We start from the raw sequence: 25270 nt of genomic DNA on the forward strand, positions 1-25270 counted from the left end.
GATGTGCTGCTCAGCTCTGGACTGGGGGAAATCCTCCACTGAGCTGCGTCATCAATACGTCACCACTCCCATTCACCGACGGTCAGGTACCACAGAAGCCGCCATGTTCGCATCTCTAGCAGGGTAGCGGTCTCTGGGCGAGCCGATGATGCGGTCAGAAGCACAAACACTCCTCCCGCATTGATCCCGCATCCCGTCCCGCAGCCCACGGCATCCGAACACCAAAGCAGAACAAGACTTCCACGGAGAAGGGAATCCACGCAGCGTGGAGAGGGGCTCTATGCTGAGTAGGATGCCTTAGACTGAGAGGCAGATCCCGGCACAAGATGGAGGTAACCAGCGCTAGCAGCGAGGTGAGTGGATGGAGCCGCGCTCTGCGTGGGGATCCTGTGGGTGACGTTCAGTTAGCTCTGCTGACCCGTTAGCTCAGGCTAACAGCTGCGCTGGGATGCTAACCCGTTAGCTTAGGCTAAGAGCTGCTCTGGGATGCTAACCCGTTAGCTCAGGCTAACAGCTGCCCTGGGATGCTAACCCGTTAGCTCAGGCTAACAGATGCCCTGGGACGCTAACTCGTTAGTTCAAGCTAACAGCTGCTCTGGGATGCTAACCTGTTAGCTCAGGCTAACAGCTGCTCTGGGATGCTAACCTGTTAGCTCAGGCTAACAGCTGGTTGACTGGGACCGATAATAAATGAGTGTTTTAGTCTCTCTGACTGAACTCCCGCTGAAGCTTTAGTTTCTGCTATTTCTGATTTTTATCTCATAAAAGAAGCTTTATTTTTTTATCTTTGTTTCTCTTTAAGCAGCTCAGGATAAGTTAACTTCACAGTTAGCTTGCTACAGTTAGCATTAGCAAATTATTATTACTTATGAGCAAACTCTATATCTTTACTAATTACAGACTCCTTAATGCTTTAAAACATTAAAGCTTTTATTTATTTTTAACTGTTTTCAGTCTGATAACCAACTTAGCGCTGGTTTCATTGGCAGCAAGACTTTATTGATTATTGATTTAAATAAACTAGATCAGATAGATCAGTTTTATAGATGTTAAACTCAGCAGAAGGTGATTTAAATAAAGCTATACTACATTTTAAAGCCACTGCTTCCCTTTTCAATTCGTTACTTTTAATCAAATCTGTACTGTAAAGTGCCTTGAGATGACATGTGTTGTGAATTTGGCGCTATATAAATAAACTGAATTGAATTGAATTGAAATTACTGAAAACAGAAAATTAAACTTTTAAAGGAAAGTCTCTTTGAATCCTTTTCATCTGCGTGTTTTTAAGATGAGACATGTTTGCAAGTTTTCATCTCTATAATCCTGAAAATCTCTGAGATTAACAGCAACTCTTTACATTTAAACTGGGAGGTTTTAATGGTTCCAGTCTTTTCCATTTGCTCTTTAGTCCTTTAATTAAAGTTATAAACTGAGTGACTTTCATCTCTGCCTTTATTTAATCATTAAAACATTACATCTCTCTTCTGGAAATATTAGATCCTTATGTTTGACCTGTGATTAAAAATAATCCACTTTCTCATAATAATCAGATCAAACACTGAGTTTTCATTCTGATAAATTTAATTAATCTAACCTAATTAATCAACACTGTGTTATTGGGTTGTCACGATACTAAGCTTTTCAACTCGATACCGATACTAAGGAAAATATTCGATACTCGATACCATTTTCGATACCACAAGGATAAAAACAAAGACTCCAAAAGTCTACAGAAATATTTTCATTAATAAATAAACACAATAAAGGTTGTATGCTGTGCATAATATTAAGCAAGCTTGATAAAAAACTTAAAAAATTCAAATTAAGTGTTCCTTCCTTGGCTATGCTTTGCACACATAACAATGACACTAGCCAAACCAGTTAAGAAACAAAAATAATTCTCAAATAAGTCTGAAACTGAAAAGAGCACAGAATTATTCAATCACACAGTGTTCAGAAAGTGCATTGTCCTCTATTCTGCACTTTAGATGAATGACTGCTTAGGTGCTTCTGGTGACGGCACTGTATCGATACTTTTAAAAACGAGTATTGTATCCGGATACAACTTTTCAGTATCGATACTTTTTTGAGTTTCGATACTTTTGACAACCCTACTGTGTTATAAACTAAGAAGCAGACAATTGTGCCCTAAATTTCTTAGACTTTATTAAAGTTAAAAACATATTAACTCATAAATATGGTTAATGATGGATGTGAAAGTACTATAAAAGCCTCTGCATACTTTTATCTGGAACCTTTTAGAATAACGTCAGCATGTGCTGCTCAGATGGAAACCTTTGACTAGCATAAAAACACAGATTTTAATTTATTTTTATCTTGAAGAGAATTATTGTATCAGACTTTCTAAAAACTTTCCTCTGTGAGGAATTTTAGCTTAAGACTTTAATTTTATTCTCAGGATTGGATCCCATTCCTCTGTCATTATCTGTTTTGTAATTTAATAGAGTTAATAGATTTAATCTAATAGTAATAGAGTAGATCAATGGAGTAGAACTATAAGACATAAAAGTCCTGCAGGTTATCGTGGCAGAGACAGAAAATAGAGATTATTCCTATTTATGTGTTAAAATATCCATAACTGTAAAAATTTGGTTATTTATTCTCCAGTTTTATATTATTTAAACACTTTACATGTTTTTATTGTTTATCTTTTAACTCTCTGCTATTATATTATTCTTAGACATTTTTAGTTATTCTACAATTTCTCCATTGTGAGACAATAAAGGGATTTTCTATTCTATTCAAATCCGTTGTCAGGTTTGTTGTAAATGAAGTGAACGTTTATCAGTGCATCTGTTGTTGGTCCCTACATTTTTATACACTTTTAAAATCAAAGATGATCTTGGTTTTACTGTTAAAGGTATTGTGGAGGACTTTCACTAATTTTTGAAAAGACTCACGCTCTCCACTTGAAATAAAAAATGTGCATGCGAGGGCGTGCACGTGCCCATTTCTCCTCGTGCACGCTCTGTTTAACAGTCGCTGTTCTCATCCAAGCTTCCTGTGCCCGACCGACCGCTCCGACTCCTACATCACTATAGAGCGGGGACTATATAGTGAACTTTATAGTGAACTCCGTTAACTGACCCCGTTAGCTAACAGGACGAGCACGTAGGACGGCCTTACATAAACACATCACCAGAATGATTGACAGTTAGGAGGACCACTCATTGAGATGATCCACCCGGAAGTAAAAGATGCTCCTCTATAGCTTTAAAGTGGCTCTGTGCTGTAGTCAGCATTTCAGCCACTGCTGTTATTTATTAATCATTTTCACAGCAAGAACATTTGTATTTATGAAGAGTTGCTTTTGCACTGTAACCTTTGGGTCGATGCGTTTCAACTCTATTTTTTAATCTCTTTTGGCTTTAAAGGAAAGGTTTGTATGAAAATCCTAGAGACGGTTATGAAAGGGCTGCCAAAGGCCGGCCTGCTGGTGTAGGCTGGGATCATTGGCAGGCTGTGATGAGCCTCAGCAAAGGTGGGAGGGAGTATGTATGTGTGAAAGATGGCCGAAGCGTTGCTCTGGCTCTGGACCGGGCGTTTATACCTAACCTGGTGGGTTTTTTCTGTCCTTCTGAAGTCTGCTGGGCGCCTCGTCGCCTCAGAAGGTTTTAATAATCTGGATGTTTGTTGCTGTGGCTCTGTGGTGGTGACATACTGAAACGTGGTTTCTTGTGTGGATGCACATGAGTTGGTGGCTCCACCCACTGAGTGGGTTTGCGTAGCGCGATGACTCATCCTCCCTCCTCAGAACCTGAGTGGAATTCAGCACAAACACTGTGGACTGAACACAACGCAGGCTGAGCTGCAGCGCTGAGGGGAAATGTTGCTGATGATCTGATTGTGTTTTCATCCACCTGCTGATTCCTCACATTCATCTAGTTTTTCTAACAGGTATCTGATGTTGGTAGAAATAATAAAAGCATTAAAAATAGACTCCTGTAAGTGTGAGTAGATGAAAACAGGTGATGATGCTGTTTTTGTTGTTATTAAAATGCATCTTTGTGAGCTGCATTAACCTGGTGGCTGCAGCTGAGTGGAGCTGCTCAGAGGTGGTGTTTTTGCACTAGCTGGGGATTAGGCTAGAATGCTAATGCTAAGGGGCTTTATGGGGGCAGGATGAGAGCAGGACAGCTGGACCAGATTAAAGTATGGACTCCATACTGTTTGACAACAAGCAGAGTCTCAGTTGGGAAGAGTTGAAGCGCATCGCATGTGACTCATCCATAAAATCTGTTGAAAGTAGGCGTGCAGCAGCTGCACTCATATTTCTGCTCAAATAAAAACACGGATGAAGAAGCTCAGTGAAGTCATTTACTGCTGAAGGCTGATGATTGTGCTGATCTGGCCTCAGGTCAATGGACATCAGATGATGGACGAGCCCATGGAGGAGGGAGAGTCTTTCTCACACTGTGTGAGTACTGCTCTCTGACTTCATCACGCCTCTTCCACGCCGCGTCTTTGTCTCATCCTCATATTGTCTGTGCAGGAAGACGGGACGTATAAAGAGATTCCCATCACCCACCATGTGAAGGAGGGCTGTGAGAAAGCCGAGCCGTCTCAGTTTGAACTGCTGAAGGTCCTTGGTCAGGGCTCCTTTGGCAAGGTAAGCAAAGCAATGCGAGTACGATTCCCGCCTTTCCATGACCTGAAGTCTGAGTGCTGTCCCTCTCACTCTCAGGTGTTTCTGGTCAGGAAGATCATGGGTCCAGATGCTGGGCAGTTATATGCAATGAAAGTACTAAAAAAAGCCTCTTTGAAAGGTAACGCCATTTTGTTTGATGTCCACTCAAAGCTTGGCTTTGCTGATTTCTAAGCCTGTTAATCTCTCCAGTCAGGGACAGAGTTCGCACTAAGATGGAAAGAGACATTTTAGTGGAAGTTAATCATCCCTTCATAGTGAAGTTGCACTATGGTAAGAACCAGTTACTCACTGGAACAGAGTTGATCTATTCAGTCATGAGAAAAACTGAGCGTTAAAAGCAGCTTTATCACTGTGGAGTAATCAATCACCAGATGAGTTCGTTTACATTTTTACACCTTTGTTTTAGCTCAGCTCTTCAGTCACATGTCTGGATTTCAACCTGTGGCTTTTTAATCTGTTGATTAGAGCAGCTGGGATTATATTAAACATTACCACCACCCCCACCCCCCCTTACCTGACTGTTGCTTCGATGCTGCTGATATTCCCCTTCAGCTTTTCTCTGCATTTGGACCAAGCAGCTCTTCTTGGTCCAGAAGGCTTTGGTTCCATCGGGCCGTTTTTCCTTTAAAGCCTTTCAGGTCGTTTCTTTTCTAACTGTAGTGTCATAAACCTCAGATTGAACGTAGCCTGGCCGCCATGCAGACAGCTACAGCTGTCTCATTATTCTGAGCATCACATCTTCTGGGATTTGGTTAAAAACCAGGGAGGTCCACCAAGGAGGACAGGCCGCCATGTTGGATGTTTCCCCTCGTTGGTGATTGGTTTGGTTTGACAATGATGGACTTTTCCAACATGAATGCTGATTGGTTTCCTTTTTGCATTCTGTTAAAACACACACAGGTTAAAGGAGGGAAGAAACCAGCAGAGGTTTCTGCTTTCAGAGGTGCTGATCTTCAGTCAATCAGACCCGTTATTACTGCAGCTGCTGCTTTCCTACTTTAATTATAACAGTAACGGTTCGTTTTTCTCCATGACTGAAAAGACAAACCCAGAAATGTCATTTTTCCATGACTTTAATTTACAGGATGTTATAAATGTACTGATTAGAGTATTTTAAACATTTCTCACCTGCAGCCTTTCAGACAGAAGGGAAATTGTATTTAATCCTGGACTTTCTCAGGGGAGGGGATGTATTCACTCGCTTATCCAAAGAGGTAAGCTCATTTCTAAATACATAAACCAGTTTAATGTTAACCTGCTTCTTTTTCAAACTTTTCCAAACTGTGAAATCATTTTAGTTATTTGTTTGTGGAAAACCATGGGAGCAGAGCTTCAGTGTTAAACTCAGAGGAGTTAAGATGATGTTTCCTAATTTCACTGATAGACGAATCGATCGATTTCTGCTTTAAATGAATGTTTTCATCCTCAGCTCAGCTCCGTTTAAATGTTTTCTGAGCACTCAAACCATGAGCCTCTGCTATGATGGACGTTGTGTTGAAACTTAGAAAGCAGCATCGCTGTGGAGGCAGCGCTTCCCTGAATCATCTCTGAAACGCTGTTATTGTGACAATAATATCTGTTGATCTGCAGCTTGATCTTAAATGTGTCTGTTTTCACTTTGCTGCTGCATTTCTCCTTGGAGATCAGAGAGTAAATCTGTCCAGTTCTTATTAGGTTATGTTTACAGAGGAAGATGTGAAATTCTACCTTGCAGAGCTGGCTCTGGCCCTCGACCATCTGCACAACCTGGGCATAGTTTACAGAGATCTGAAGCCAGAGAAGTATGCTGCATTTCTCACCTTCTAACCTGCACACACACACACTCACACACACACACACAGCACCAGCACGTTATTTCTGCTTCCTTGTCTCTGCTTACATGAGTTTATATTCAAAAACTGTTTGAGTCTAGAATTCATTCATTTTAATGTTATAATATTTATTGTTTCTTCCTCATTAAACTAACTGCTTCAGTTCTTTATCTTTAATTTACGGCTTTAAAGATGGATTCCAGACTGGGATGATGTAATAACTTTATAGATGCAGCATCAATGAATGCATAAACTATTGATAATGTATTGGTTTTTGTCATTATAATTAAATCTACCTTCAGCCTTTGATCTGCTTTTTAAAGCATCTTCTGTAGATTAATCAGGAGTGAGGAGGGAGATTTAGCTGCTTTGTTGTTAAATGAGAGGAATTAAAGATGCAGCAACAGGCTGGATGCTCAGACTGCTCCATGTTGTTCTTCTACCGTCATTATGCTGCGTCTGACTCCTCCTCCTCCTCATCTTTCTGTTTTTCTTTTAGTTTAAATGTGCAGATTTTAGAGGATTTCCTGTGGAGGGGCCACTGGTGCATCTTCCAGTTTATAGATCGCTGATCATTTCCCGTCATTAAAGCCAGCAGACCCAGACGCATCAAAGTGTTAAAGCTGTAGATAGATCCAGATGGATGCTCTACTTTGTGGTTTTCTTTCTAATTTCTAAATTCACTTGCTCTAGTTTTTAAAAATCTACTAAAAACTTTTGTTGTTTCAAGATTTCAGTCTGAATCTTCTGGTTTAAAAGCCGTAAGTTAAAGAAAAACTGAAAGATTCAAACCTTGATCTGAACCACAATTTTAACACAAAGTTATTTTCCTTTGATCTGTCAGAGATCCAGATTCAACCTGTTTTACAAAAAGGAAAATGGCTGCCGTCTCTGAAAAACAGACTTTTATCAAACTAAACTTTCTAATAACTTTTCTTTCAGCATCTTACTTGATGAAGCTGGACATATAAAGTTGACAGGTAGCTCTTCATTTGATTGCGCTCATTAAATGACCTTTATTTCTGTTTTGAAGTTAAATTCTGACGGTTTTAACAGTACATCAGCATTTCTCTGAAGATATTGCTTTTTCTCTTTGTCCTTTTTCTGCAGACTTTGGTTTGAGCAAAGAGTCAGTAGATGCTGATAAGAAGGCTTATTCCTTCTGTGGTACGGTGGAGTATATGGCCCCTGAGGTGGTCAACAGGAGAGGACACACGCAGACCGCAGACTGGTGGTCTCTGGGAGTACTGATGGTAACTCATCTAAATCCTCACATTGTTTCATAACACTTAATCACATCATGAAACATGGGGGTGGAAGCATCATGCTGTGGGGATACTTTTCTTAATCAGAGGCACTAGAGCAGGTTAGTGTTAAAGTCATTGGAGCTAATCTAGCTTAGCTAATCTTGATCTAAGCTTATGCGTCAGAACGGCCTAATCAAATCATGACATTAATCATATTCAAGCCTGATAGCTGAAGTTTATAGATGCTTTTAAGTAGGCATGTGCCAATCTGATATCAGTCCGATATTAGACAATAATCCTAATATTTTATCTGCCGGCTTCTAAACTCTGATCTTTTCCTGCTGATAGAAACTTTCTGCTTCTGTTAAAGTTTCTGTGACTCACTGGTTCATTTTGCAGCATCAGCTGTTTTTATACCTTCTGTTGACTTCTGGTCCCTGTTTTAGTTCGATCAGGCCTTTTCTAACGCTCTACTGTATAAATTAAGGGATAAAAGCCGGAATATTTGGTGCTAATATGGTTTAGTATCGGTGTCGTATCAGAAATGAAAAACTTGCATCTCTACTTAAACGTCTGACTGGATTTAAGCTATTTTCCAGAGAAAACCAGTTGGTGTCTAAGCAAAGAAAAACCTTTTATTTGCCGTTTAAAAACCGATGAGCTTTTTGATCTTAATGTGTCTCGATGGCGTTTAATATGGGTTCTGATTTTTGTATATTTGCAGTTTGAGATGCTAACGGGGACGTTACCTTTCCAAGGGAAAGACCGGAATGAGACCATGAACATGATTCTGAAGTGAGTCTGAAACGTTCTGTGAGATTCTGTGAATCTTCTCCGCCTCTCTGCTTTCCCACCTTAACTCGCCGCTCCGTCTTTCTCTCCCACACAGAGCTAAGTTGGGAATGCCACAGTTCCTAAGTTTGGAAGCCCAAAGTTTGCTGCGAATGCTGTTTAAACGTAACCCTGCTAATCGACTTGGTAAGGAAGCCGTAGCTTTACTCCAAGCTCTTAGCTAAAGCTCGTTAGCATCCAGGTAAACCTGATCCTGTGAGGGACAGGAAATCCAACGCTCCGGGTTCACTGAACCAAAGCGGTTTGTGTCTCCAGGGGCCGGACCCGACGGCGTGGAGGAGATCAAACGACACGCTTTCTTTTCCACCATCGACTGGAATGTGAGTGCTCATATTTCTCACACATAGAGCTCCGCAGCTTCACACCTTCAATCTTTTGGCTTCAGGACTAGTGGCCATCAGTCCTGGCTGAGCCATCTAGGTCTGAGAGTGGGAGTCTGGGCAGCGGTCCAGCTCCCACTGCGTCCGCTCTAATAGCCCTGTGTGAGTGTTTAGCAGCCAGCTGGATGCTACTGGCTGCACCGGGGATGGGAGGGGGTTAATCTGCCAGAGAGCTTGACTTCTCCTGAACGCTTGTTCTCCTTCTCCATCCAGCATGTGCTACAGTTTGATTGTTTATTGGCAGAAACTGTTCAGGAGAGAACTTCAGCCCCCCTTCAAGCCTGCAGCTGGTAAACCCGATGATACCTTCTGCTTTGACCCCGAGTTCACTGCAAAGACGCCTAAAGGTTCTCGCACTCTCACATGCACATGATGATGGAAACAGTGACAGAGTGGCAGCGTTTCCTGACGTGTTGTCTGCGTCTTCAGATTCTCCAGGTATCCCTCCCAGTGCAAACGCCCACCAGCTCTTCAAAGGCTTCAGCTTTGTTGCTCCAGCTCCGATGGATGAGAACAAGAGCTCCCCGCTGCTCAGCATTCTGCCCATCGTTCAGGTGAACTGAAGCTCTGCACATCTATTAACATCATTCTATAAACCTGCTGCAGATTCTAAGTTAGGACTAAAACTATTGATCAGCCATTATTGAATCATTGTCAACTCAGTGATTCCATACCAGTGGTACTAGTACCCCAGTGGTCTGCCAGTGTATTGCAGGGGTTAAAGAAATAAAACAGCTCCAGAATGTTTTGTTCTGTAAAGAACTAAATACAAAAAACAAGAATTTATCAACAACAAAAAAAAAGTCCTAAATCAAGCTTTTCATGAAAGACTAGAGTTTGTATCGGAGCTGTGCACCTTTACTACCTCTCTGCTGGTGAGGAGACGGGGTCAAAGGTCACAGCTAGAGTCGAGGATGAACGTCCCACTGCAGGGAGCTTCAAGAACTCACTGAAGATTATTTAGCTCATCTTTTTTTCCTGATTTGTCCAGTTTAGATTAATTTATAGGAGATTTGATAGTTTATTAGAGATTTCATTTTGTATTTATTTCAGTATTTATTCACATATTTGATTTTTTTAATAATCAAAGGCCCCTGGCTCAGTGTTGAACCCAGGACCTGTTCCCTGCATAGCAACAGTGCTAACCTTTAGCAGTAATAAGGTCAAAATAGAAAAACCATGAGATCCGTGACTGAAGTCATTTGGTAAATTAATTAAAATAGTTTGATAAGATGTGCTTCCAGACTGAACTTTCCTTATTTTGCAGAGAAGAGGGGAAATTAAATTGTCTTCTTGCTGCAGGTTCATGGAGGCTCATCCAAGTTCTCGGATCTGTACGAGCTGCAGGAAGACATCGGCGTTGGTTCCTACTCCATCTGTAAGCGATGTGTCCACAGAGTGTCTGGAGCAGATTATGCTGTGAAGGTAACAGAGCTGTTGGGGTTTCATGTTCATTTAAACTATTTGTACGTTTTCAGCATCAATGTTCCAGTGATGACGAGTAGAAATGATTAATTATGAGTTCAGGAGGAAAGCATTGATTAACGATTTCAGTGTGAAAGCGAGACTGCTGCAGCGGACAGTCCGTAACATTTCATCCATTTCTAAATCTTTCTGCAGCTGAATTATTGATAAATCTGGGATCACCAGCAGAGGGCGCTGTAGACTAACTTTGCTTCTGTGCCTCTAAGTTTAATTAACCTCCAATTTGCTCCTTTTTGTGTTTTCTGTGTTTGTTTCTCATAGATTATTGATAAAAGTAAGAGGGATCCGTCTGAAGAGATCGAGATCCTGATGCGATACGGACAACACCCCAACATCATCACCTTGAAAGATGTTGGTACCTTAATCTGAACCTTTTAACAGAGCTTTAATGGGGTCCCTCCACTGATGGCGGTGTGGATGTTTCAGGTGTACGATGAGGGCAGGTATGTTTACCTGGTGACGGAGCTGATGAAGGGAGGGGAGCTGCTGGATCGAATCCTCAGGCAGAAGTTTTTCTCAGAAAGAGAGGCCAGCGCCGTTCTCTACACCATCACCAAGACTGTCGACTACCTCCATTGCCAAGGGGTGAGGCGACGCTCCAGCTCGGCCCCAGTCCTGAACTGAGGGGACGCTGCCACTCATCTCCTCCTCCGGCTTCTCCTCAGGTGGTGCATCGAGACCTGAAGCCCAGCAACATCCTCTACATGGACGACTCTGGGAATCCCGACTCTATTCGCATCTGTGACTTTGGGTTTGCCAAGCAGCTGCGGGGGGGGAACGGGCTGCTGTTAACCCCTTGTTACACGGCCAACTTTGTGGCACCAGAGGTGAGTCTGGACCTCAGGCAGTCTGAAAACAGAGAGAACACCTGGGCTGCCAGGGGGCGGGGTCTCACTTTAAGGAGAAGAAATGAATCCTGACACGTTTCCTTTTCTCTTAAGGTACTAATGCGACAAGGCTATGATGCAGCCTGTGATATTTGGAGTCTTGGAGTGCTGCTGTACACCATGTTGGCAGGGTAAGCGTGCGACCAACAGGGAGCAGAAACAGGCTGCTCAGTTATTGCTTTACTGCTGATTTTCTTTCAATGAAACTGGCTGAAAAATGCAGAAATGATCCAGCAGCAGGATCAAATATGATCAAATTAAACCAGCAGTAGAAACGATGTAAAGCTAAAGCTTTTAGTGGAAAGCTGAGCAGAAGAAATGTCTTTAAAGATGATTTAGGTATTTTCCTCAAACGTTGAGCCTCCATCTCAGCTCTGCATTCTGCAGGCGATCGTTCTTCTTTAAAACTGTTGCATCTCTCATATTTTGTCTTATTTATTAGACTCTGCAGTGGAGGAGCTGCTCATACGGCAAACAGCTTTTATCTGTTTATTTCAGATTATAACTAACAGCAGATACATTGAATAGACCTGATTTCAGTGAATATCAGATAAAACCAATAAAATAAGGACTATTTGTTGCTCTACTAAACAGTTGCTCTGGTTCTGTGTAGTTGAGCAACAAGTCGTTTCCTGAATGGAGTCGGTCTTTATTCTATCTATAGCCCCATTTCCACTACGCTCTGAAAACAGATCTATGCCGAGTTCAGACTGAGTTTGTGATGTAAGGCACTACTGCTCTCTAGAGGGAAACAAGCAAACCAACATGGCGGCGCCCGTAACATTCAGGACGTTTGTGGAAAGTCAGGAGAAGAAGGCGGCCTTTGGTGAATTAACTTCAGTCGGCTTTTGGGAAGTGGAAACGACAAACGATCGTCTAATCAGGGCTTCCAGACGCAGGAAATGACGACAGACGATGAGGTTCATCACGCTGAACAGAATCATCACTGGGAATCGTGGGAAGCTAGAATTTTATGAATGATTACGGAGGCTGACTGAGGAGATGAGGCGAACCGAGCCAGAACTGAACCGCACCGAGCGCTACTGATGGACTAACATCATGTCAGCGCGGTTGGGTTCAGTTCTGCCATTTACACTCAGCAGTTACCATGGTTACCAGTTTCTAAAGGGTGGTGGAAATGGGGCTAATATCTATTCTATGTTTATTTTGTCCTTCAGAGGCTAAAGAGGCAGAATCCTGGAATAAAGTAGAGACTGAAGCAAAGCAGCATCACGGTTTGGAGGTTAGAAAATGTTTTTATTCCAAAAGGCGGCAGTTAAAGTTCTAGAAACAGCGTTGAACGTTTCATTTCTATAACGGCTCTTTGAAAGACTTTGTGCTGTTGGTATAAAACCAGTTAGATCCTCTAACGGCTGTAGGCGGGTCCGGTCCAGTCAGGTCCGGTTGTGTCATATCAGGTCGGGTCCGGTCGTGTCGTGTCGGGTCAAACCTTTCCTGGTTCTTCTCACCAGCATCAGGAAGCGCAGGTTGCTCAGACCTGAACTGAACGCCAGACTGTGGAACATCAGCTGCTTTAGCGATGAAACTATTTATGATTTTCAGCTTGTGAATAAACGGGAGAATCATTGTGGTTGTCAGGTACACGCCGTTCGCTAACGGACCCAAAGACACGCCGGAGGAGATTCTTCTGCGGATCGGATCGGGGAAGTTTTCTCTGATGGGAGGAAACTGGGATACGGTTTCAGATTCCTCAAAGGTAAACAGACTGATTCCTCCTTTAACGCTCAGCACATTTACAGTCCTTCTGTTTGGTTCTTTATGGCACGGTGTAACCATGGCAACGCTGACTGAAGATGTTTATGTTGCAGGACCTGCTGTCCCACATGCTGCATGTTGACCCTCACCAGCGCTACACGGCAGAGCAGGTTCTCAAGCATTCCTGGATAACGTGCAGAGATACTCTCCCACACTTCCAGCTGACGCGCCATGATGCCCTTCATCTGGTCAAAGTGAGCCTGTAGGACACACGATGATGTTCACCATAGCATCCTGTTATTCAGCAAGTTAACCTTTAATTAAAACTAGTTACATCAGTTCAGTTTAGAATCCTCTCTGGGCGTTTCTTCATCTTTTTATAAAGCTAGCTAGCGTACGGCTAATCCGCTAACCTTTGCCTTCTGTGTAGATTTGCTGTAGAGCTGAAACTAAGAGCAGACTCTGAATTTCTGCTGCGCTTTAACCAGCTGGCATGTTTCAGGAAACGCCTCCCATAGATCCGCCCTGCTGGTTTTCAGGCTGCAGACAGGAAGCTTTGCATAGGAGGGAAACTAATGGGGAACTTTTAGAAAAAGGCTTTTTAAGGTGAAAATCTCAGCTGGCGTTTCAGTTGTAATAATGAACGCTGCGTTCGTGTTTTAATCAAAAAGGCGTCCGGCTTCTCTTGGTTTTAAAGTCTCTGGTCGTTTCCTTGCTAACTAGAGAGAAGCTCATCTTTCTTTGCTTTGATGGTTAAAAAAACGGTTTTAACTTGTTTTTAGTGAGAAAGTAGAGCTTGCAGGTCGTCTGCAGAAGTTTGGATTTCCGTACTCCGCTGTCGGCCAGTCGAGGCGCTCGGCGCCGTTAAGCCAGTCGAGCGGCGTGAACCACCTGGAGACCTCAGGAGGGGCGGAGCAGCAGTCTTAAAGCACGGCACTAGATCCCTGACAACTGGAAACACGTTCAGTCTGAATACCGAGGATAATTCAGTCTCTATTCTATTCAGTCTATTTCTATAGCTCCAATTCACATCATGTCATCTCAGGTCACTTTCCAGTTCAACCAGATCATCCAGTCAGATTGATTCAAAGTTTTCTCTCCAGCTGATTGCATGGACTCATTGACTCTTCAGCAATCCCTCACACTAACAGCAGGATAACAGGTGAAGGTTAAACCTGATGAGCATCCAGGCTGGATCCATCCCTGACCTCTGGTGACACTTTATCTGTTAGGAAAGGACATGTTTAGTTTTCCTCAGACCTGCCTGACCACATCCTGCTCACCTGGCAGGTAGGATTAGATACAAAACAAACCACTATTTGCATAAATTTAACAAGTAAAAAGAAGAACTTACCAAGACATTTTTGAAAATCTAAATGATAAAATTCATTAAGCAGGCAGTTTGATATGTGGAAAAATACATCCACAGATTTATGAAAATTGATTCAAGATCAAAGTTTGTTCAGTTATATGCAGAAAAAAAACATAAAATGTTTGTATAAAACTTTCATCATATCTTATCCAACCGAGTAACGCGTCCGTCGTCTGGTTAGGCGGCGCTTTTTCCTGGAAGGTCAAAAGTTTATACACTATATTGCCAAAAGTATTTGCTCACCTGCCTTGACTCACATATGAGCTTAAGTGACATCCCGTTCCTAATCCATAGGGTTCAATATGACATCGGTCCACCCTTTGCAGCTAGAACAGCTTCAACTCTTCTGGGAAGGCTGTCCACAAGGTTTAGGAGTGTGTTTATGGGAATTTTTGACCATTCTTCCAGAAGCGCATTTGTGAGGTTGCACACTGATGTTGGACGAGAAGGCCTGGCTCTCAGTCTCCGCTCTAATTCATCCCAAAGGTGTTCTATCGGGTTGAGGTCAGGACTCTGTGCAGGCCAGTCAAGTTCATCCACACCAGACTCTGTCATCCATGTCTTTATGGACCTTGCTTTGTGCACTGGTGCACAGTCATGTTGGAAGAGGAAGGGGCCAGCTCCAAACTGTTCCCACAAAGTTGGGAGCATGGAATTGTCCAAAATGTCTTGGTATGCTGAAGCATTCAGAGTTCCTTTCACTGGAACTAAGGGGCCAAGCCCAGCTCCTGAAAAACAACCCCACACCATAATCCCCCCTCCACCAAACTTTACACTTGGCACAATGCAGTCAGACAAGTACCGTTCTCCTGGCAACCGCCAAACCCAGACCCGTCCATCAGATTGCCAGATGGAGAAGCGCGATTCGTCACTCCAGAGAACGCGTCTCCACTGCTCTAGAGTCCAGTGGCGGCGTGCTTTACACCACCGCATCCGACGCTTTGCATTGCACTTGGTGATGTATGGCTTGGATGCAGCTGCTCGACCATGGAAACCCATTCCATGAAGCTCTCTGCGCACTGTTCTTGAGCTAATCTGAAGGCCACATGAAGTTTGGAGGTCTGTAGTGATTGACTCTGCAGAAAGTTGGCGACCTCTTCGCACTATGCGCGTCAGCATCCGCTGACCCCGCTCCGTCAGTTTACGTGGCCTACCACTTCGTGGCTGAGTTGCTGTCGTTCCCAAACACTTCCATTTTCTTATAATACAGCTGACAGTTGACTGTGGAATATTTAGGAGCGAGGAAATTTCACGACTGGATTTGTTGCACAGGTGGCATCCTATCACAGTTCCACGCTGGAATTCACTGAGCTCCTGAGAGCGACCCATTCTTTCACAAATGTTTGTAAAAACAGTCTGCATGCCTAGGTGCTTGAATTTATACACCTGTGGCCATGGAAGTGATTGGAACACCTGATTCCAATAATTTGGATGGGTGAGCAAATACTTTTGGCAATATAGTGTATATAAATATCATCTAACCAGAGTATGATTCTCTGTTTGATGCTGTCTGTGACTGAACTGACGGGGTATCAGAGTAAACTGGGCTAATGCACACCTTCACCTTTACAATTATAGATTGGATCTCAGTTTATCTACGTTAACTGTAGCATGTCTCCAAATTCAATTTTTATTGTTGTTGACCTTTTAAACTGGGCTTAAAAAAGCGATCTCTGCTGCTTTGTGTCTGGAGTTTCTGCAGGCAGCCTGTGCAGAATCCTTGGTTGTGTTCTTCATGTTGTGCTCCTTCTTTCCAGGGAGCCATGGCTGCAACGTATTCCGCGCTCAGTCAGAAGACCAGTCAGCCGGTGCTGGAACCAGTGGCAGCTTCCAGTTTAGCCCAGAGACGCAGCATGAAGAAGCTGACCTCTACAGACATGTAGACTCACGCCGCTCATCCTCTGAGCCTTGGCCAGTCCCCATCCTACGTGTTTCACTTTGACCCATGCAGCATCATGCTCACAGGACAGGCAGGAAAAGCTGCATTAAGGTCGGCCAAAGAGGTTTATCTGTTACTGCTGGGGAGACAGACCTGTATTTATTTCCACAGCTCCATATGCACTCACCCTCCTCGCCTTTCATTCTCTCTTCCTCTCGGGGGGAAGAGAAACACCAGCTGACGTTCTCCTTCACTGTGATTGGCTGATTCAAAGCTGCTTCTTCAAACTGTGCCCCCACCCCCTCCCCAACTGCTCTTCATCGTCACTTTGCCATTCCCCCCCCCCTTTCCTCTCCATGTTTGCCTTTCTGGTCTGGAACTTGTTCTCTTCACCCATGGAGGGTGGTGGAAAGATGATCTTGACTGAGGTTCATATTGAGACTCGTTTCCTTCTTAAGACGTAACTCCAAGATAAGAGTTAAAAAAAAAGTCTGCATGTGGCAGATTAAAAAAGTCCCTCAGGATCAAAATCATTTACCAGCACTTTAGGGAACATAGATGCATGTTTGAACAGAGCCTGCACTTCATCTCCCTTTAAGACTCCATTTGGTCCCATGTCTGCGATCGACCGCCGTATCAATAAAGGTTACAGAAGCTGCTGATGGAATTAGAAGGTAATGATTAAAGCAGAATGATTCATCTAAATATATATGTCAGTATATATATTTATATCTCTGAATGAATGTGTATGATGATGATGATGGAGATGAAGAGCATGTGGTGGAGGGATTTCTCTGGGGGGGGCGGGACGCACCCCGTCGAACCAGAGGTCGAATTAAAGAAAATATTTCCATTGATCTCTCTTCAAAAAGACATTGTGGAAATTGTATGATATTGTATTTATTTCATTTGATTTTTAAAATTCTATTTTTTTCTTTCAAGTTCTGTATATATTGACATTAAAGATCAAATGAACATGCATGGCTGCCGTTCCTTCTGAGGCAGGAGGGCCACACGTCTTCCACTTCGTTCACTCAGGAACAGTTCAGGTTTGATCAAAATAACTAAAGGTCAGTGAATCAGGCTGATTTTTCCGGATGCTAAAGGCGTTAGCAGTAATTGAAGGGGAATTAGCTTTAGCAGCTAGCTGATGCAGACGTATCCAGGACGCATTTTTCCTGGGCTGAGAGGAGAAATCATTATTCAGTTCATCTTCAGAGGCCGCTGATTCCCAAAGTTACGCTTTTCAGCGATCTTTAATTGATTTTGCTGTAAAGTTTGTAAACTCAGTATTTTGGGTTAATTCTGGAACCATTAGTGGGTCGGAGGCTTTGGAAGCGTGAGGTGAAGTCTGAACTTTGCAGTGTGCTGTGATGCTATCTGCTAGAGAAGGTTTATCCAACCAAAGGTGTTCCCTCTGCTACCTGGACAGCTGGTCGCCTCCATGGCGAGCTGCATGAATGCAGCAAGTCATGAAAAATGAGCCTTTTATTGTGGACAAACATCCGCTCCTGTCGGCCAACATGTCTTAATTTAAAACATGTATAACATTGTAAGATTTTGCAAAACGATTTAAGCAGTGCAGTAACAATGCAAGCAAAATATGAACCTTCCAGATCAAATTAAACTGGTTTAAATGCAATAAACAAGCAAACAAGACGCCAGAAAACAGAAAAATGGCCTCAACAGGCAGGAGCTGATTAGAGACCAATGATAAGTTTGAAGGAGCAGCGATGGAAGAGTCAGTTTATAGAGCCACTGCTAGCTTTAGGGTACGGTACCTAAATTTATAATGAGACCAAAATGCTGCTGGTTAATAAATGAAATTGACCAGTTTGTTACAAAATCTATCAAAAGATTCAAAAACTAAAGGCCTGGAAAAAAACTAACGATTTTTTTGTGTAACAAACCAAAGCGTCTTCTAAAGACAAGAATGCTCCTCCTGAAAATGACTTCTTTGGAGGAGTGACAAGAAAAAAAGCCATAAAATAATTAATTTATTATTTTTCTGGAACCATAAAACAATTCAATTCAGTTTATAACTAATTCACATCATGTCATCTCAGCTCACTTTATAGATCCAGATCAACCAGATCATCCAGTCAGATTGATTCAAAGTTTTCTATCTAAGGAAAACCAGCTGATTGCATCGACTCATTGACTCTTCAGCAATCCCTCACACTAAGCATGCTTGTAGCGACAGTGGAGAGGAAAAACTCCCTTTGAACAGGAAGAAACCTCCAGCAGAACCAGGCTCAGTGTGAGCGGCCATCTGCTGAGGCCCACTGGGGTTCAAGGAGACAGAAGCAGACATAGAAAAAGAAGCATAGATACAAAAGGCAACTGTCAACCAGCTCCACAGGCGGCCCCGTCCAGGAAACACACAGCCAGGCAGACGAGCTCCGAGCCAGCTCCCATGCCAGAGGATGAAGAGAGCACATCCAGTTAGTCACAGTCAGAGAAACAGGACTACACTGGAAAACAGGCCAAGCTCCAACATCTAGAAACAAAGGTGTTGATGGCAGCAGCACAGCTGATATTTCTCTCCAGGATGGAGTCACAGCCAAACAGGAACAGACCAGATGAAGCTACTATGAGAAAAAGCAGAGAGAGCAGAACGATAGAGATTGAACTAACAGATTCTGCAGAGTGGGAGAATAGAGATAGAATGAAGCAGAATGATGAAAAAGGGGTCCCTATGTCCTCCAGCAGTCTAAGCCTATAGCAGCAGAACTATAGAGATAGCTCAGGATAACCTGAGCCACTCTAACTAGAAGCTTTATCAAAAAGGAAAGTTTTAAGCCTAGCCTTAAAAGTAGACAGGGTGTCTGCCTCACGGACTAAAACAGGTAGTTGGTTCCACAGGAGAGGAGCCTGAGAACTAAAAGATCTGCCTCCCATTCTACTTTTAGAAATTCTAGGAACCACTAGTAAACCTGCAGATTGAGAGCGAAGTGCTCTGTTAGGAACATAAGGAACAATCAGATCTCTGATATCAGATGGAGCTTGGCCATTTAAGGCTTTATATGTGAGAAGGAGGATTTTAAATTCTATTCTGGATTTAACAGGAAGCCAATGAAGAGAAGCCAGGATAGGAGAGATATGATCTCTCTTTTTTATTTTCATTAGAACTCTGGGTGCAGCATTTTGGATCAGCTGAAGGCTTTTAACTACAGTTTGTGGACTTCCTGATAGTAAAGAATTACAATAGTCCAGCCTTGAAGTAACAAATGCATGGACTAGTTTCTCAGCATCACCCCTGGACAGGAGATTGCTCATTTTTGCAATATTCCTCAGATGAAAGAAGGAAATTCTAGTAACCTCTTTGATCTGGGATTTCTGTTTAGAAAGTTAAGACATGTCTCTAATCTATGTAATAAATTAGTCAATCAATCAAACCTTTACGTTTGATATCAGTTTACATAAGATTTTTTCCCCTTCGGCGATTTTAAGAATTAATAGAAAATGTAAGTAGCTCCTATAATCGTCCCTCATTTCTTTGTTTCTTTCCTCCCTCGCATATTAAGCTGCAGTTGCTCCAGCCTCCACTAGGGGGGGTCACCGTCTAATTGATGGTGTGTTTGTGTGGAGCTCCTCATGCTGTGGGCCTGTTTCTGTCCTTTATGCAAATGATCAGTCTCGCCTGCTTGCATTTAGTCTGACCATTGCCCCCCCCTCGGTGAAGTCCCATTAGAATATGAGCCCTTCCTAACAATGCCCCCCCCCTCCAGACAGCAGAGAACATGGATGGGCAGCAGAGCTGATGGATTGACGGCCTGCTCCCATCACACACTCCGGCCTGCTGGAGAGCAGCTGTCCCCCCCCCGCCCCCTGCTTCCTCCCCTGGATTAGATGCATTTTGCAGTCAGTCCAGGAGCTGAGAGGTAAACAGTGGGGCTAATTGCTTTGACATACTGCTCTTTGTTTTGGCCTCCTGGTGCTAATCAAGCAGCCGCCTAATAAGTCTGCCTGGCAAGAATAAACCAACCTTCCAGCTCAGTGTGTTCAGGCGGGGGGGGGAAGGACGGGGCCTCCTCCATGTTTGCAGGGCCAGGTTTGCTCATCACTGAGCTGCTGAGGGTGGCAGCGCCCCGCTCAGGTGTGAATCTATTTATCCTCATTAACAAGCTTCTCCCTGAAGTCAGCCAATTAACAGGCGGCTCCTAATGAAGCCATTAGCTGTCAGATGAGGTAGAGGCAGCGCCTGTCATCAGTCCGCTCCCTGTGAGTGTGTGTTGTTAGGAAAAGCAGGGGAATTAATGGAGTGAGCGTGTGTGATAATGAGTTAATGTGGAACAAGCAGGACGAGCAGTGATCAGCCCTCTGTTTCAAATGAAGATATCAGACACACTGATTTACTCCCTCTGAGCCACAAACAGCCTCGCCTCCCTCAGTGTGTGATGGGGGGGGCAGTCTGGTGACAGATCTCCTCTAAACATGGCGCTTAGATATGTGACCTCTTAATTTGCAGGCGTGCAGCCGTGTGTGTCCACCTAACAGCAGAACAGAACGTGCGGCCTGAGAAGAACAAACTGTAGCTCTCACTTTGGCTTCCCTAATGGAGCAATCACCATGCGTGCGCACGGCAGCGGCGGCAGTGTAGTTTGAACAGTTACACTGATTGCAGGGACGTGCATGCTGCCACAGAGGCAGCTCTTCTTCTGACGTAGCAGATAAACCTTTCAAAGGTTTGTTTGGAGCAGAAACGTCAGCCTGCTTCAGCTACAGCAGCATGCAGTGGTGGATGATTGTTCAATCAAAGTTAAACTTTAGAAACAGGAGAGCTAAAGAAAACATTTGGTCTGAAGTCATTTGGGGAAAGTTAAAGCATGATGAAGCTTTGAACGTCTTACTGACGGCTGCTCAGTCCTTCATTAGAAAGTTTAGCACAACTGCAAACCTGAACAGACAAAGAAGAAGAAACATCCATCAGTTGCTGCAACAGCAAAGTCGGAGTTTGTGGATCAGAATAAACATAAAGACAAAAACGGAGACTAAAGACTTTCCTGGACGGGGCCGCCTATTGTATCTATGCTTCTTTTTCTATGTCTGCTTCTGTCTCCTTGAACCCCAGTGGGCCTCAGCAGATGGCCGCTCACACTGAGCCTGGTTCTGCTGGAGGTTTCTTCCTGTTCAAAGGGAGTTTTTCCTCTCCACTGTCGCTACAAGCATGCTTAGTGTGAGGGATTGCTGAAGAGTCAATGAGTCGATGCAATCAGCTGGTTTTCCTTAGATAGAAAACTTTGAATCAATCTGACTGGATGATCTGGTTGAACTGGATCTATAAAGTGACCTGAGATGACATGATGTGAATTGGAGCTATAGAAATAAACTGAATAGAATTAAATAATGTGAAAACTAGAAGACATGAAGGAAGTTAGAATGCAGTCTTTACTCAGTGCTGAAGCAGGAGGTCTGTTTGATTTGCAGCAGGGGGAAGACTTTCTGTGCCATGCAGCTCCACAGTGACACACGGGATGATTGGGGTCAGATGAGGCCAACAATGAACTCTCTGAACTTCCTGCTGCTCTGCTGAATTCATAAAGTAATATTTCTCATTTTTGTGGAACAGCAGCTCTGAGTTATCTTCTACTTTTGCATCATAGTTTCTTGGCAGTCTGTGCCGATGCAGTCTACACGGTTGCTGCTGAGGAGCAGAGGTGTCTAAGCTACGCCTACGGGTCTGACGTAGCCTATTATTATAAAGGAATTATTGTTTTATTTTCGTATTCTTATTTTAAATTTATGGCCAACAAATGGCAAACAATCCACACAGGATGGTAACAGGAAAATAATGTGGGCAACATGAAAACCTCTGAACATCCTCCTGATTTTGGGAAAGGAAAAGCAAATAACTGAGGGACAGTTAGCCCACATCTGATTCATCATCTGAAATCTAACAGCTTCCAGTTTCTGAGTATATAAATGGGGTGAGTAAGACAGCGCGAGCTGCATCAGTTCAAACATGACTCAAAGTTTTATTCTGGAAAATAAAAGGTGTTTTCTGGACAGCAGTGATAAAGTTATGCTTTGATGCTCGCTGTCATAAAGTGAACTCGGTGGTTGAGAATCTCAGCTTTCCAACTGGTTTCCCTTTTATTTTTACTGTGATCTGTGTCTATTTCTCTGACCCTAAAGCTGCTTTGCCTCATCAAACGATGCAAACTGAGGACGTGAGGTAACCCCCCCCCCCACACACACGGCTTCCTCTCCTGTCTTTCAGCAGCACTTGCTGCAGAGCCAAGTCTCTGCTGATGCATTAGAAATACCAAACCAGCTCCTCTGCCCTCGGCTCACTTTCCAAGTTTGGTTTTATTCAGCATGAAGCTGATTTTATTCTCTGAACATTTAGAGAGAAAATCAGGATGAGGATTTGCAGACAAAGTGAATTCATCACGCTTAGCAACAAGTGTGAAAGTCTCAACTAGAACCACATGTCCATGCACTCTAAGCAGGTGATTTATAACGAATACATGAATCTTAATTGAATTAAGGCGTCATATTAGACCTCAGTTAAATGTAGAAAAACAAGGATTTCTTCCCCATAAAGGTTTTACTGTCTGAGCTGAAAGGAAAAGCTGTAATTTTTAGGTTTGGAGAGTTCATGTTGTTGGACGTTTAACAGCTGAGCTTTTCCAGACATGAGGAGTTTTTTCATTTAAAATAACATGTCTGTTTTATTCTCTAATGCCTGAATGATTTAACACTGGAATTAGTTAAACTTCTTATTTTTCTTTAATTTCATATAAATTGATTTTTTTTTACCTCTGTTATTTAAAGGGAAAAAACAAACAGTTTTATGTTCAATGTTGCAGAACCAAATCAAACTATGGAGAAGACCCTGATTGATATCATTTATTAATCAATAAATCCCAATATGCGTCTCCTGGAATTATAATCTTTGAAATGAATTATTTTGAAAACTTTGGAAGAAAACAAAACACACAATCTGGAATAAGGAAACTAATAATATAAAGGTTTTATTTTAGCTCATGGGAGCCCCCTGGTGGCCACGGAATGCTGCAGAAACCATCCTTTGAATCTTAACAATCAGACCCTATGTAAACAATCTTTTAAATCAATTAATTATATTTATTTATCTAATATATTTATTTCTTTAATTATTTTTAATACCTCTTATACTTTGCACTAAAACAGAAGGAAACCAAACTAACCCAGACTGCTGCTTTCAGAGATATAATGGCTGGTTATCATGACCTAATAGGAGAAGCTGATATGAAAATGGATTTATTAGTTTTATAGAAAATGTTTAATGACTGGTTGAAGAGTTTAGAAGCTCCCAGCTGACTCTCAGAAAGCAGACTCTGTGATTTGCCTCTAATTCAATAGAAGCTGGATGTAGTTGTCCTTCCTTTGACCTCCTAGTTTTACTGTAAACATTACTTTCTGTTGGCTCCCTGTTGATGTTTCTGCGTCTCTTTAGCTCAGATCAGACATTTATTGGAAAAAAGAAAAGTTTTCAGCAGGTAGCAGCTCTGCTTAGTAAACTAGATGCTCCAATAAGATGCAGGATTGAGTTTAAACAGCTCCGCCTCTCTAATGCTGCTGTCCTTCCTGAACATCAGATTCAGGCTCAATTATCAGCTGGAGAGCAGAGCTGAGTCATAGAACTCCAAGAAAGCAGATAATGAGCTGAAGGTTTCATGCTTTCACCTGTTCTTCTTTTCCTCACGGTTCTTCCAGTCAATCATTTTTCCTCTGGTGAGTGATTCACATGGAGAGCTGGTTGCTTTTTAAACCCATTGTTCTGATGGTTGGTTTTTTTTCTCTCTTTCAGCTGAGCCAGGCTGTGTTGGAGAAGGAAGAGGCTGAAGGCTACTGCAGTGCTGCCCTGGACCTTGGCTGCTCCTCTGCCTTCCAGGGTCAGCTTGTTTTGGTTTTCCTCTCTCTTCTTCCAGCCTGACAAATCCTGGATTAATTCAAACTAAAACAGATGGATGGAATCAATCAGCCATGCTTTTACTTTTCTCTTCTTCTACATAACCGCCCTCTTTCACCTCCACCCTCACACCCTCTCTCTGCGTCTCCCCCACCCCCCTCTCTCAGGGCTGCAGACTGAGGAGATGCATAAATTCAGACACATTAGTATTCCAGTCAGGCTCTGCATTTCAAGGCAATGCCTAGCACCCTTCCGCCTTCCCTCCTCTCCTTCTCCTCTTCCGGATCTATTTTGGAATGATTTAAAGAGTCCTGCATCCACGGGTCGACTTCTTCCCAACCCATCCTTCAATTATTTTTAGCAGCATCTATGTTTATTTATCTATTTATGTAGATTCTGTCAGTTTCACCTCTGAACGGCCACTTATAAACACAGCTGTAGTCTTTGAAATGAGATGCGTCTGCTCCTGATGGGGGGGGGGGGGGGGGGTACGTGTGTGTGTGTGTGTGTGTGTGTGTGTGGGGGGGGGGTGATTGTGTTTCTGCTGTCAGACTCAGCAGCCTGGTGAATAAATCTCGCATGTCTGATTGAGGAGCAGCAATAGATACAGGTGCTGGTCATAAAATTAGAATATCATGAAAAAGTAGATTGATTTCAGTAATTCCATTTAAAAAGTGAAACTTGTATATTATATTCATACATTACATACAAACTCATATATTTCAGATGTTTATTTTGTTTAATTTTGATGATTACAAATGACAACAAATGAAAATCTCAAATTCATCATATCAGAAAATTAGAATATTGTGAAAAGGTTCAAAATTGATGGCCCCTGGTGCCACACTCTAATCAGCTAATTAACTCAAACCACCTGCAAAAGCCTTTAAATGGTCTTTCAGTCTAGTTCTATAGGCTACACAATCATGGGGAAGACTGCTGACTTGACAGTTGTCCAAAAGACGACCATCGACACCTTGCACAAGGAGGGCAAGACACAAAAGGTCATCGCTAAAGAGGCTGGCTGTTCACAGAGCTCAGTGTCCAAGCACATTAATAGAGAGGCGAAGGG

The 25270-nt window shown here is 42.8% G+C and overlaps 1 protein-coding gene across 2 annotated transcripts; it reads left to right on the forward strand.

The window, feature by feature from the left end:
- rps6kal (ribosomal protein S6 kinase a, like) lies at positions 1-17279 on the forward strand. 2 transcript variants are annotated; one of them, XM_038305310.1, is made up of 22 exons: positions 1-353; positions 4379-4438; positions 4514-4630; positions 4706-4787; positions 4859-4939; positions 5804-5883; positions 6344-6450; positions 7423-7460; positions 7591-7733; positions 8452-8522; positions 8617-8705; positions 8835-8899; positions 9204-9306; positions 9389-9513; positions 10262-10384; positions 10706-10795; positions 10871-11029; positions 11110-11271; positions 11386-11462; positions 12931-13048; positions 13161-13301; positions 16177-17279. In XM_038305310.1, exons 1-22 carry the CDS (start codon positions 327-329, stop codon positions 16300-16302), a joined length of 2184 nt encoding a protein of 727 aa, XP_038161238.1. In that variant the 5' UTR covers positions 1-326; the 3' UTR covers positions 16303-17279. The 2 variants fall into 2 exon arrangements, with proteins under 2 accessions (XP_038161238.1, XP_038161239.1); XM_038305311.1 differs by lacking the exon at positions 1-353 and adding an exon at positions 3785-3918.
- Positions 17280-25270: the final 7991 nt, after the last annotated feature.

This window comes from Cyprinodon tularosa, unplaced genomic scaffold (genome assembly GCF_016077235.1).
Source record: "Cyprinodon tularosa strain WSP-4 unplaced genomic scaffold, ASM1607723v1 ctg555, whole genome shotgun sequence".
Lineage (NCBI taxonomy): Eukaryota > Metazoa > Chordata > Actinopteri > Cyprinodontiformes > Cyprinodontidae > Cyprinodon > Cyprinodon tularosa.

Bases quoted from the DNA above. Each gene is read 5' to 3' on its own strand.
- rps6kal (XM_038305310.1), top strand. From the start codon at position 327: ATGGAGGTAACCAGCGCTAGCAGCGAG. The intron at 4,631-4,705 runs GTAAGCAAAGCA...TCTCACTCTCAG, and splicing joins GTCAGGGCTCCTTTGGCAAG to GTGTTTCTGGTCAGGAAGAT. The intron at 9,307-9,388 runs GTTCTCGCACTC...CTGCGTCTTCAG, and splicing joins CACTGCAAAGACGCCTAAAG to ATTCTCCAGGTATCCCTCCC.